The 13,374-nt window shown below is 35.9% G+C and overlaps 1 protein-coding gene across 1 annotated transcript; it reads left to right on the plus strand.

Moving 5' to 3' along the window:
* Nucleotides 1-1,824: 1,824 nt before the first annotated feature.
* Nucleotides 1,825-10,395, plus strand: LOC122330385 (aminopeptidase N-like). The gene is made up of 20 exons (XM_043227335.1): nt 1,825-2,414; nt 2,499-2,641; nt 4,621-4,757; nt 4,897-5,023; nt 5,155-5,309; nt 5,402-5,515; nt 5,618-5,761; nt 5,856-5,921; nt 5,993-6,058; nt 6,135-6,307; nt 6,558-6,634; nt 7,113-7,246; nt 7,330-7,385; nt 7,468-7,615; nt 7,695-7,783; nt 7,874-7,984; nt 8,115-8,282; nt 8,574-8,714; nt 8,798-8,879; nt 8,970-10,395. The coding sequence occupies exons 1-20, from the start codon at nt 1,831-1,833 to the stop codon at nt 9,117-9,119; spliced, it is 2,865 nt and encodes a 954-aa protein (XP_043083270.1). The 5' UTR covers nt 1,825-1,830; the 3' UTR covers nt 9,120-10,395.
* The last annotated feature ends 2,979 nt before the right edge of the window (nt 10,396-13,374 follow it).

The following is a 13,374-nucleotide window of genomic DNA, read 5'->3' on the forward strand; positions in this document are numbered from 1 at the left end:
TAATGGATAAGCCATTATACCCTTAATCCATTTTAGTGTACATTGGATGCACTTTTCTTGGGATGGTATCTTTGGCCACAATTGCTGGGCTGTAGACCGTTCAACTGATATCATCTACTAGACACAATGGTTCCAGACTACTACACTCTCTGATCACTCTCTGGCCTCGAGTGAGTCCAGCCAAACATTCATGGACTATTTGTATTCACTGAGAAGTCCACAGAGGTCTTCAAATGTCTAAGGGAGGCCGAACTCATCCTTTTTATCCAATCTCTCTGCTTTGTACTGTGGTATCCTCAATTTAGAAATCCTGGGAGCAGGAGGTTACACAGAAACTCGAGAGCTCTATGAGCTTTACATAGAGTTTGTGGAAGATCTTGCAGATAATGGTAGGGTTGTATCATAGTGAATATAATAATAACGGGGAGAAAAAGATCGAAACAAAGATCTTCAGTAAAAGTGAGGATCACTTAAAGGTAAACTCTTAAGTGGCAGATGGGAAAAATCTTAACTGTCAATATTGTATCATGTAACATGGATGACCGATTTGTTAAGGAAATGTTTAATGCATGTGTTTGGGCATTACATAATAAGTCAAGATTTTCCAGGTGTGAGAGATCAATTAACATGTAAACATTGTTTGGACGGACACACTTTTTCCCAAAATGCCATACTAATAACCTAGCACCTACCATTGATGTTATGACTAAAAAGTTGTCTAGCCGTTTGCCTGAATATCTGAAGCAAACAATATCCTACTCTGTAAAGAATGAACAGTTGACAACTTAAAAATTCAAGGCAACTCAATGCATTGTCTTTGTTTGTAAGACAACTTACAAGACTAAGATATCCACAGACAAAACTAGACACACTAACTTTAAGAATGGTGGCAATCAACAAATATTAAAAAGATGAGCTTTTTACATGACAGTACGACAAATAACTGCATAATTTATTCATGCTGCAACATATGCTGGGAACACATAAAGCCTGAACATTTCAACAACATGAAATTCTTTGTTAAGACTGTGTTTGACTGGTTGTTCTGACAAGGGCTTTAATGTAGTTTAAATAAATTTTTTTTTGTATTTGAGACCCACCTTTTGGTAACTAGAAAATGTGCAGTTGCATTTTTTTAGTGTATGTACCTAAAATGAGTCCCATCATGATAAAACTCCACACTTTGTTATGCTTCCAGAGTTTAAGCAATTCAAAATTCAGCTGGTATAGTTCATTTGTTACTAACCTTGTCCTTTGCTCCTACACAAGGTAATTTAGCTAAACTAATGTTAAACTGTATTTTTTCTTTCAAAGAATAGTTGTATGGAAGTGACATTTAGTTATCCTTTAACAGTTACACCATAAATTAAGTGTCTGTACCAGCAGTTACACAAACCACCTGCCTAATATATGTTCACTTCATAAGCCTACATAAGCCTATTTCCATCAGGGAACACCATTACCATTAGGGTGTATGTATGCTGAAACAATCTTAAATAGGTGGTATGTGTCAAAATAACACCCACATGAATGCAAATTTTCCTAACAGAACTGTGTCCAGATTGTAACACTGTTTCTGCCAGCATGCCTCTTCCCATAGTGTCTTAATTGTATTTTCAAAATAGAATATGTGGCCTTACCACATTTCGATAACACAGTTATTAATGACGTTCTGAAACCCTAAGGTTCTGGATGCCCTCTTGTATACTGGAATTGTGTTGTGTTAATTGATAAACCATTAATTTCGGTGGGAGGAGAATCTTCCCATGCCTTAAATAAAACGCTGAACAGATGTCAGTTTTACTCCTCTCATCCTGTCATTGCTGAAACATGGGAAAGAGTTTCTACATCACTAAAACTGTTGGGACAGTAGGAATTGTGTTAGCTGCTGGAGCACTAGCTACAATCATCACACTCTCAGTGGTCTACTCCCAAGAGAAGTTCAAGAACAACGAAAATGTGGTTAAACCCACAGGTAAAGTAACAACATCAGTACCAACAACAAAATCATCCAATGAACCATGGGACGAGTGGCGTCTTCCACAGACTCTCAGTCCAGAAACCTACAATGTCACTCTTTGGCCACGGCTCCAGCCAGATTCAACCGGACTCTACATCTTCACAGGGATGTCCAGTGTGGTCTTCAGATGTGTGGAAGAGACAAACCTCATCCTTTTTCACTCTAACAAGCTGAACATGACACTGCAACCCACCTTGATGGCTCTCAGAAACAAGCCAGCTCCTACCATTGAATCAGTTGTGATGCACACTAAAACACAGTATATGGCGATTCATCTAAAAGATGAGTTAACTGCTGGGGAAAGCTACGAGCTCTACACTGAATTTGTAGGCGAGCTTGCAGATGACTTGGGAGGCTTCTACCGAAGTGAATACTATGAGAACGGAGTAAAGAAGTAAGGCGCTGATTCATCTTGTCAGTTCCTCCTATTCTACAATAGACTTTTCCTGCACAGTTAAATTTCCTTGTTCTTTTTTAGAGTGGTTGCCACAACCCAGATGCAGCCAACAGATGCCAGGAAGGCTTTCCCTTGCTTTGATGAACCTGCAATGAAAGCAGTATTCCACATCACTCTTCTCCATGATCCAGCAACCATAGCCCTCTCCAATGGTGTTGTGATAAGTAAATGAACACTTTATTCTGTACAGGAGCAGTGTTGGGTAACTGCCTTGAAACTGTTGCTTGCCAAGCTACAAGTTAATCATAATTAAAAAAGGTTAAACTATGCGAGTTACTGTTTTAAAAAAAGTATTTACAGGTCCATGTATATTTTGACACTGACACAATTTTCATAATTTTGGCTCTGTATGCCACCAGGGTAGAATTAAAATGAAACAATCAATATTTGCAAACTTTGCAATCTTAAGATTTAATTTAAGTGGTTGAAAAAAATACAATAAACATAACATGCTTAGCAATTATAACTATTTTTATACATAGTCTGCCCATTTTCAGGTGACAAATAAATATAGATTTTGTTAAGAATCCTTTGCTGGCAATGACTGCCTTAAGTCTGGAACTCATGGACATCACCAAAGATTGGGTTTTCTCCTCTGCGATGCTTTGTCAGGGCTTTACTGAAGCTGACTTCAGTCATTGTCTGTTTGTGGGTATTGGCCTTTAGTTTTGTCTTCAGAAGGTGGAATGCATGCTCAGCTGGGTTGAGATCAGAAGATTGAGTTGGTCATGGCAGAATATTCCACTTTTTTATCTTCAAAAACTGCTTGGATGCTTTTGCAGTGTATTTTGGGTTATTGTCCATTTGTACTATGAGCGCTGTCTTATCAACTTTGCTGCATTTGATTGAATCTGGGCAGAGAGAATATCCCTATACACTTCAGAATTCTTCTGGCTGCTTCTGTCACATCATCAATAAACACCAGTAACACAGTGGAACTCATGCATGGCACTTCTCCACCATGTTTCACAGACAATGTTATATACTTTGCATCTTGAGATATTTCAAGCCTTTTCCAGAATACTTTTCCACAGTTGGTCTTGCTTTTTAGATATTTTTGGAAGTCTAACTTGTTCTGGCGAAGTCTCATCTTGATTGTAGACTTAGACAGTGACGCGTCTACCTCCTGGACAGTGCTCATCACTTGGTACGATGTTGTGAAATATTTTTTCTTTACCATGCAGAGGATCCTCTAATCATACACTACTGTTGTCTTCTGTGGACGTCCAGGACTTTTTATGTTGCTGAGCTCACCACTGCATTCTTTTTTCTTAGAATATACATCAGACTGTTTATTTGGCAACTCCTAATGTTCCTGCTATCAGTCTGATGGATTTGTTTTGTTTTTGAAGCATAACAATTGTCTATCTCCTTTGACTGCATGATGTGGATTCACACCTTAACAGCTTCCAAATGCAAATGGCACACTTAGAATCAACCCCAGAAAGTTTACCTGCTTAATTTATTTAGAAATAGAAAAATAAAATGCCCATGCCATTGTACCCCTGAGATGTACACCTTCTCCACAATGTGAGCTGTAGGCTTGTGAGGCAGATTTTCCAACATGAGAGAGACATTGGTGTGCCACGATGTTATCCTGTACAGAGAGAGGTTGTGTGTAGTCCTCTTTCTCTACCTACTACACTGTCCTCAGCAGTTGGGAACCTTGTGCATGGGCTTGGGTCAAATAGAAAAAGCTCCATGACTGTGTGAGCTCTTTGTACACAGAAAAAAAAGGCTCTGACCTTTGCGAGGCATCCATTTGGCTTGCACAGAAGAATGTTCTGTGAGAACGCTATTGAGGCCTGCAACCGAAGAGGCACAGGTGGAGCTTTACAGGTGGATCAAATTTAAATGTTAAATTATAGTAAATACAGATAAAATAAAGATCATTTGCATAACCTAGTCAAAAACATACTACACAGTACAGAAACTAGAAATGGTGATTTATGTAAGCCCGTTCATTTTAATGAAATGACATTATGAAACGATTTCTCAGAATAATTCTGACTTTAAAACAATAAATATGAATGAGAGAGTAAAGTTCAAGATGAATCAATTTCATTAATCAGTTTTTTTTGCTTCAAACTGATTTCAAGAAAATTTGATAATTTTTTCATCAGTCAGTTTTTTTTACTTTTAGACGAGGTTAACATCACAGTGGATGGCATTCTCGTCACCAGGACAACATTTGCGCCAACAAAAGTAATGTCAACATATTTGCTGGCATTTATTGTCAGTGACTTCAGCTTCATTGAACAAAACATTGAAGGTCTGCAGGTAATTGTTATTTTTTATAGGATCTTTAGGAAAAACTGCACCAATTTATTAATGAAACCTACTGTACGATTTAAAAAAGATTTGAAAACAGCAGGTGTTCATCTACTAAAATACTGCATACTGTAATTTATACAAACAGATTAGAATTTTTGCCCGTCAAGAGGCAATAGATGCAGGACAAGGGCAGTATGCACTCAATGTGACTGGACCAATTCTCAAATTCTTTGAGAAGTATTACAATGTCTCCTACCCACTGCCCAAATCAGGTAAAAACTTATGATGTAAGACTCCATCAGTCATTCTTTTATCAAAATGACAATTTATGTAAGACTAGGTTAATATTTAAACCTTTCAGACTGTTTTAGATGTTTTACTCATTCCTGAAGATATTTCACAGATCAAATCGCTCTGCCAGACTTCGGCTTTGGTGCGATGGAAAACTGGGGCTTAATCACATACAGAGAGACAGCCCTGCTGTATGACAAAGAAATATCCTCAACTGGAAACAAAGAGAGAATTGTTACTGTTATTGCCCACGAACTTGCCCACCAGGTATAATCAGGAGCCTTTTTTATCATTTGAATCCTAAATGGAAAATGCTTAAAAGTAATTAACCTTTTTACGACCTTCCTACTTCTTCATAGTGGTTTGGAAACCTTGTGACTCTGAGGTGGTGGAATGATCTGTGGCTCAATGAAGGTTTTGCATCTTATGTAGAATATCTTGGGGCAGATGAAGCTGAGCCTGACTGGAACATTGTGAGTGTTTGAAGGAAAAAAAACACAGCAATAAACTGTAAATGCTAAAAGCTATCACTAAGAGCGTATAAAATAATAATTGACTCTATTTCTATCCTACAGAAAGATATGATCATTCATAATGATGTGCACAGAGTTTTCTCCATAGATGCACTGGCCTCGTCTCACCCCTTGTCGTCGAAAGAAGAGGAGATCCAAAGACCAGAGCAAATTAGTGAAGTGTTTGATACGATATCCTACAGCAAGGTATTGTGGGAACTGTTGTCTGCATTGACTATAATGTCTAAAAATGAAGAACATACATGCTGTTTATCTGGTAATGCTGACTCTCTTTCTCTAGGGGGCATCGGTACTTAGGATGTTATCTGATTTTCTGTCTGAGACAGTTTTTACTCAAGGCCTCCAGGTAAAAAATCCTTTGTATAATACACTATTCCTTAAGCTGTTTTATAAATTTATAGTAGTTTGTTTCAACAGACTTATCTGGATGATTTCAAATTCAGCAACACAGTGTACACAGACCTTTGGAATCATCTTCAAAAGGTATGCTGCAATTAAATGATGCCGTTCATCTATGTTTGATTGCCACAAAATTGTGCTCATATCTGAAATGTTGTAGGCTGTGGACAGCAGGGGTACCACTCTTCCCAGAACTGTGCAAGAGATTATGGACCGCTGGGTTCTTCAAATGGGCTTCCCTGTGGTCACTATTAACACTGCAACTGGCCAGATCACACAGGAGCACTTCCTCCTGGACCCTGAAACTAAACCAGACAGGCCATCGGAATTTAAGTATGCCAAATAATATTTTGAAAGAAAAAAACACCACCAGAGAGAAGTTTCACCAGACAATTAAGCTGACATTCTGATTAAAAGCTAAATTTTTGTATATAAAATATATACACAGGTCAATTGTTCACAGTTAGATCAAGAACATATATTTATGAATTGTACATACTAACTTATATATCCCACTTAAGAGCCAATCACAGAGTTAGTTGAAATGTGGAATTACTATATCACAATATTTTGAATGTTTCAGTTATGAGTGGTTTGTACCAATTTCATGGACAAAGAAAGAAGCAGCACAAGCTCTATATTGGCTGCTACAGAAAAATGGTGAGTTTTAAGATTATAGTGACAATAACATTCCGTTTTATGTCATTTGGAAGTGATAATCACCTAAAAATGACAATTCTCTCATTATATATTCATTTTGTTCTTTATGACATATGTAGAACTTCAAAAAAGAAGTCCTTGGAGACCTTAGGCTCCAAAAAAGCAAAAAATAAAAGTAGTCCATATTAACTGTATACTACATTCCAACCCTTCTGGAGGTATATGGTAACTATTTAAAAAAATATGGAGAATTGCTAAATTTCTCTATGTTCCATAGAGAAGCCATGATGATGAGTAAATAATGAGAATTTTTAGTTTTAGTGAACTTATCATTTGGTGATACTAAAAGACAAAACTGAGTCCTACTTTATTTTAAGTGTCCTTAATATAATAATAATACCCGTGTACCTACATAATAACTAGATGTGTAAGTATAAATAACAATTTCATGTATTTCTGCTCTTTTTTTCTACTTTAGATCAATCAGATCACATGAAAATCAGTGGTGATGAGTGGGTTCTGGCCAACATCAATGTGACAGGATACTACAGGGTTAACTATGATGAAGAAAACTGGGAACGCCTACTTAATGTACTCCAGATATCAAGACAGGTGAGAAAATGACAATAACTAAAACATTTGGATTGACTGGATTGCTTTTCATTCAGTATAGTATGACATTTGATTTGATTTAGAGCATTCCAGTTATTAACCGGGCACAGATAATTGACGATACTTTTAACCTGGCCAAGTAAGATTTTAATTTCATTCTTTAAAGTTATGAGTATAATTTTAGTCAGTCCAAATACTAAAAGCATCTTTTTCCTTAACAGAGCAGGAATTATTGAAACGACACTGGCTCTGAGAACCACGCTGTTCCTAGCCTCTGAAACGGAGTACATGCCGTGGGAGTCTGCTCTCGATAACCTGGACTACTTTTACCTCATGTTTGATCGCACAGAGGTGTACGGCCCCATGCAGGCAAGTTTGTCTCTGAATATTTCATAAAGTCAACTCAACTGAGCTTGAATTCTAACATCACATTATTTCATATCTGCAGACATACGTTGGTAAACAGGTGAAAGGTTTGTTTGATCACTTCACAACTCTTACAAATTGGGAGGATGTGCCTCCGGGACATACTGACCAGTAAGTCATGTAAATATACAGAAGTGACAATAACTGCTCAGATTTGCTCTCAAGCATCTATTTATTGTATTGGTGTCTTTGTATCTGCAGATATAATCAAGTAAATGCACTCAGAGTTGCCTGCAGCACAGGTCTTGAAGCTTGTACGACTCTCGTCAAAACATGGTTTCAACAGTGGATGAACAATCCTGATGTCAACCTGTGAGTTTCACTCAATAGAAATCTGAGAGAATATTTTATGATGTTTCCTGAGTGCAGTTAAAATGGATATTTAATTGTAAGCTTATTACATTAAATTAAAGATCATGTATTCATTTTCTTGCTGCTACAGTATTAAAGCCAACTTGAGGTCTACAGTGTACTGCAGTGCCATTGCTGCAGGTGGTGAGAAGGAGTGGAACTTTGCTTGGGAGCAGTTTGAAAAAGCCTCTGTTGCTTCAGAGAAATATAAACTGAGAGCTGCAATGGCATGTGCCACCGAGCCCTGGTTACTGAACAGGTGACAAATCCATACACTCATTGTATTTAGCTGAATGCATGTGCATTGATTTACAGTGGTAGCCACAATTATCAAAACAGTAGTCTGACAACAGCCACTGCTCGACACAGAGATCTGATCTCATTATCCAGTCTGTCTGGAATGACATGAAGAAACATTACACAATGAGACAAACTTAGCAGTTGGATTCCTTGCGCAAACAAAAATCTCTGATGGAAACTGATATTTCCTACTGACACACTAGAGCACATTATAATGATTAATGATTATGGTCATCGCTGTATGTTGTAGGTATCTCAAATACGCCTTGAATCCAGAAAAAATTCGGAAACAAGATGCCACCTCTACCATCATCAGCATTGCAAGAAATGTGGTCGGCCAACCACTGGCCTGGGATTTCGTCAGAGCCAACTGGGAGTACATTTTCAATCAGTAAGAAAATATACCACTGGACTGTAATACAATAGCAATACAGATAGCATTTTTATACAACTGAACACGCAATTCTCCATTAGGTATGGAGGTGGATCTGTTTCTTTTTCCTCTCTGATCAATGGTGTCACACAGAGATTCTCAACTGAATTTGAAATGAAACAGGTATGTGATCTTCCTCAAGACTGTCATCTTGTGCCGCAGAAATGTATATTTAAATGTTTCATAATCTAATTTCCTGTTTTCAAAACACAGCTGATACAGTTCAGGGATGACAACGCTCACATAGGTTTTGGTTCAGGAACCCTAGCCATTCAACAATCCATCGAGAGGACTACTGCCAACATCAAATGGGTCAAAAAGAACCAACAAGCAATCTTAGACTGGTTTAAAAATGCATTGTAACTCTGAAAGATGCACATACTGTAGTTTGTTCTGAGGAGGAGAGGAACACTTGGATACTGTTTTTCTTGGCCTATATAAGCATTAAAGGGCATGCTTTAGTATGGATAATGTTCTAAATCACAGTACATTCCAGAGCTCCTTTCTTCCTTCCTTTCGTCTTATATTATGATGTATAGTATACAAATATCTTACTTTAATGTGAGCCTTATGTTATAGCTGTCTGCTTTACCTTTACACTTTTTTGTAAAAATAAATTGTATAATCATAAAATAACTAGAGTAGTTATGAAGTAGAATGAAACAGAACTGAATTAGCAAATAGAACATAACCCTTTGATAGGAATGAATTTGACATGTTGTCTAACAAATATAAAAAGTCAGTAATTTTAACTAATTTGCGTTTTTTTCTTTTACTATGAACTATCATTATTTTAATATTGTGTGAATATGTATCTTACATGTTGTCATTTGAACATCCAGTCAGTAAATAGCCTTGTCTCACAAAACAGTTTACCAATTTCATAATCTGACTTTAATAAGAGACTTTTACAAATTAAATAAAAATAAAATAATAACTCATAGTTCAGTGAGGAAGTCAGTTGACAGCAACAGATTCAATCACTTAAAGAGTTGACAAGTGAGACAAACCTCTATCTGTAAAATTAATTCAAGGCTGTTTTGTTTGAATCTTTCGTTAAAAAGAACCAGATCATAAGAGTCATAATGTAATGATGTCTAATACCTAATACCTCACAAATTTTTCCAGATGGTTGCCAATAGGAGATACTGAGGCGCCATAAGAATCCATGTGCGGACGTTTAATAAAGGCTTTTACAAGAAACAGATATGGGAAGGCAAGCAGTGTATCAAAACCAGAAGAGAAGTCCAATACACAAGGGGTATCCCAAAATGCAAGAGTGATCCATATCAGGCAAACAAGGCAGAGGATAAGTCAGAGAATCAGGCAGGATCCTACACAGAGTATCAGGCAGAAACCCTGTTTATTGGGTAGAATTTCAAAATATTGCAACATTCAAAACAAATACAAACAGTTACATTCATTGAAAAATGTAATTACATTAGATAATTTCGCCATGCCTGTTTTTCTGAGCTTTTTCCCACAATTCTCCAGCATCACTAAAGACTAATAACTGTATAAACATGTCAGGGAAGACGCATGCCATAACATATTATCTTAGTGCACCCTCAAATGATCAGGTTATCATATTTTTTCACTGGCTAAAGTTAATGGATAAGCCATTATACCCTTTGGATTGAGAGAGGGTAGGAAGAATACGTAAAATGTCATCACAATCTGACGTGACCTTTGCTGACCTGTGGTGAAGGGGAAAACGGTAAAAATCCTTTTAAGGCCAATGTGCATTCGATGCACTTTTCTAGGGATGTCGTCATTGGCCACTATTGTTGGGTTATGAACATTCAACTCCTTCCTTCTAGAGAAGCTCCTGCTGAGCCCTGAAATGATATTGTCTGCCAGACTACTACAACATGGCCTCTCTCTGGCCTCTACTCCATCCAAACATTTATGGGCGCTTTGTATTCACTGAGAAGTCCACAGCGGTCTTCAAATGTCTGAGGGAGACTGACCTCATCCTCATTTAATACAATAAATTGAACTTGATTGATAAAGTGAGCTTATTTCAGTGGTTACCTTAATTCATAAAACCTGGAAGCAGGAGATCACACACAAACTGGTGATGACTTGAAAGGGTTCTACTAAAATGAATATGATGAGAATGGAGGAAAAACACAAGTTTTAGTATCTGAAAACAGATCTTCAAAAACATTTGTAAACTTAAATGGCAAAATCTGAGCTGTCAAGATCAATTGCAGGTTATTGCAGATGACAAATCATTTTTTTGTTTAATGAGTCTCTTGGCAGCTATGCCTATCTAACCTTTGCACGATCATATAAACTTGCATAATTACTGACACGATCTATAAAGTCATCTTTATGCGCATATTTGGGCATTACATAATACCACACATATCTTAATTTTTGTGACTTGCTAAGACTAAGAGTTTTAAGAATGGAAAAAGCACAACTTTTATTTTTATCACACAGCTAAAGTTAAAATTAGGAGGCACCTTATTCGTGCATTTAAATTGTTGTATCCCCGTGTTTTATTGTATTCCGTTATTTATATAGAGCTTTTTACAATAGCAAAGACTTTGTTAAAGCAGCTTTGCATCAAAACAGAAATAATGTGACAAAACCGACAGTTTAATTCTAGGCTCAAATGTAGTTAGACTCATCTGGTTCCCATGGTCTTGTCTGTGTCATCTAGCTGAAATGGTCTACAGTGACATTAAGGCCATCTACACCTAACGGTACTAATACTGAGCCTTGAGGTATTCCATGCAGATCATCACTTTTAACATCATTAATATTAATATCACCAACATAATAAAATCACCAACAATTAATACTTTATCTGTAGCCAGCACTAACTTCTTTGATATATTCAGCATGGTGCCCTGGTTACCTGTATATAGTAGCCAGTATTAAGGGGGATTTATTTCTCTGGATAATTTTGTATGAAACACCATTACTTCAAATTAATTTTACTTGAAGCTAGACATCTGAGAAATACTGAAAATATTACTATACACTGTAGCAACTCCTCCCCCTTTAACTTTTGGATGTGGCTCATGTTTCTAATAGTAATGTTGGGGGTACACTCATTTAAAAAAATCATCTGGTTATCAGGTTTCTGTCAAATATCTAAGTTATGATCTGTGATGAATTTATTTACTTATTTATGTAACTTTATTCTTTGTTCATCTGTATTATATTTGTTGAACATTAAATTGTTATCATTAAATAGTTTTGGATGTTTTTTTGCATTTGCTAGTTCAGGGAAAGAGGCTCTTAGTCATGCTATGGTGAAATTAATGAGATTATTAATTAAACACATCTGAAGCAATAAATACATAATTAAATGAAGATCACGGGTATTGTAGTATAACAATGACTAAAACATATCCTACAAAAAATATATATATTTTCTTTTTGGTTAAAGGTTTTTAGGTAATTTGTGAACAGCTTGACATGATAAACCTGATAAAATGTTTTTTTTATTTTATTTTTTTTATACCCAAATATTTTATACCCAGCCTGCATTAAAACTCGGTCTGAACAGTTACTTTGGAAAAAGAGAAAAGTAAGCGATCAGAGAATGTACACATCAAATTCTTTAAAATTCTTTACATTTAGACACAATTCAGTGATATATACAGATATACAGTCATTGAAGGTCAGCGATCAATCACTAACCAATACTGTATAAGAATGGAACGAGACAAATATTCATTTGCCAGTGACAGCTGACTGAAATCATACAAAATGCATGTCAGCAATATGAACAAAATACTACAGATTGTTCTGCTTTTACTACCAATAGCTGCTCCAAAGGTAAGATTTTCAAAAAAACCCCAAAAACTTTAATTACAATTTACTTCCATTTTCCACAGCAAATATCTCCTCGAATCAAGTTTCTCCCCTGCTTTTTCCCAGATATTTTAGATATAAATTTTGCTATTTAGCGTTGCCAGAGGATGACAGAATGATATGCGGCGTTAATTAGTTCCAGAATGATGTAACTTAATTACTAAATAAATGTGTAACCATAATCAGTTACTGGGAAAAAATTGAAATAAATGACAGTTACTTATGAAAATAATAACAGTTACAAAGGGGGTTATATCTGAATTGTTTCACACATACACTGCTCTAAAATATGACACACCAATGTTTAAAGAGTTCGGAGCATTGCACAGGACACATGCTTAACTGTTTTATCTCCTATATGGGTTCAGGTATATGCTTTATTTTTTAAGATTAACAGTTTTGTTCCAAGGCATTGTTAGATGGCAGCGTTTAGTTGTTTTTTTTGTCATAGTTATACAAAAACTAGTTTAAGTTTTTATGAAACTATTTCTTGTAAAAAAAACATGCTGAAGTCTGATTTTGTGGTGGCTGTGTTTTTATATATATATATATATATATATATATATATATATATATATATATATATATATATATATTAACGCTGCTTGTTTTAAATGTTTAATATTTTTAACAGTTGAAAACATTTTAGAAAAGTAATCAAGAAGTAATCAAATGTAATAGGTTATATTACTTTAACAAAGTAAGTAAAATATTTACACTGCTTATTACATTTTAAATTGCTCTAAAACACTATAATAGAATTCTAGACTTTTTCAGGTTCTAG

This window comes from Puntigrus tetrazona, chromosome 25, assembly GCF_018831695.1.
Source record: "Puntigrus tetrazona isolate hp1 chromosome 25, ASM1883169v1, whole genome shotgun sequence".
In the NCBI taxonomy this organism is placed as follows: Eukaryota; Metazoa; Chordata; class Actinopteri; order Cypriniformes; family Cyprinidae; genus Puntigrus; species Puntigrus tetrazona.

Excerpts from the sequence above, each read along its gene's own strand:
- LOC122330385 (XM_043227335.1), top strand. The coding sequence starts at position 1,831 with ATGGGAAAGAGTTTCTACATCACTAAAACTGTTGGGACAGTAGGAATT. Across the intron at positions 5,516-5,617 it reads CTGAGCCTGACTGGAACATT|AAAGATATGATCATTCATAA; the intron begins GTGAGTGTTTGA and ends TCTATCCTACAG. Across the intron at positions 7,616-7,694 it reads AGGTGTACGGCCCCATGCAG|ACATACGTTGGTAAACAGGT; the intron begins GCAAGTTTGTCT and ends TCATATCTGCAG.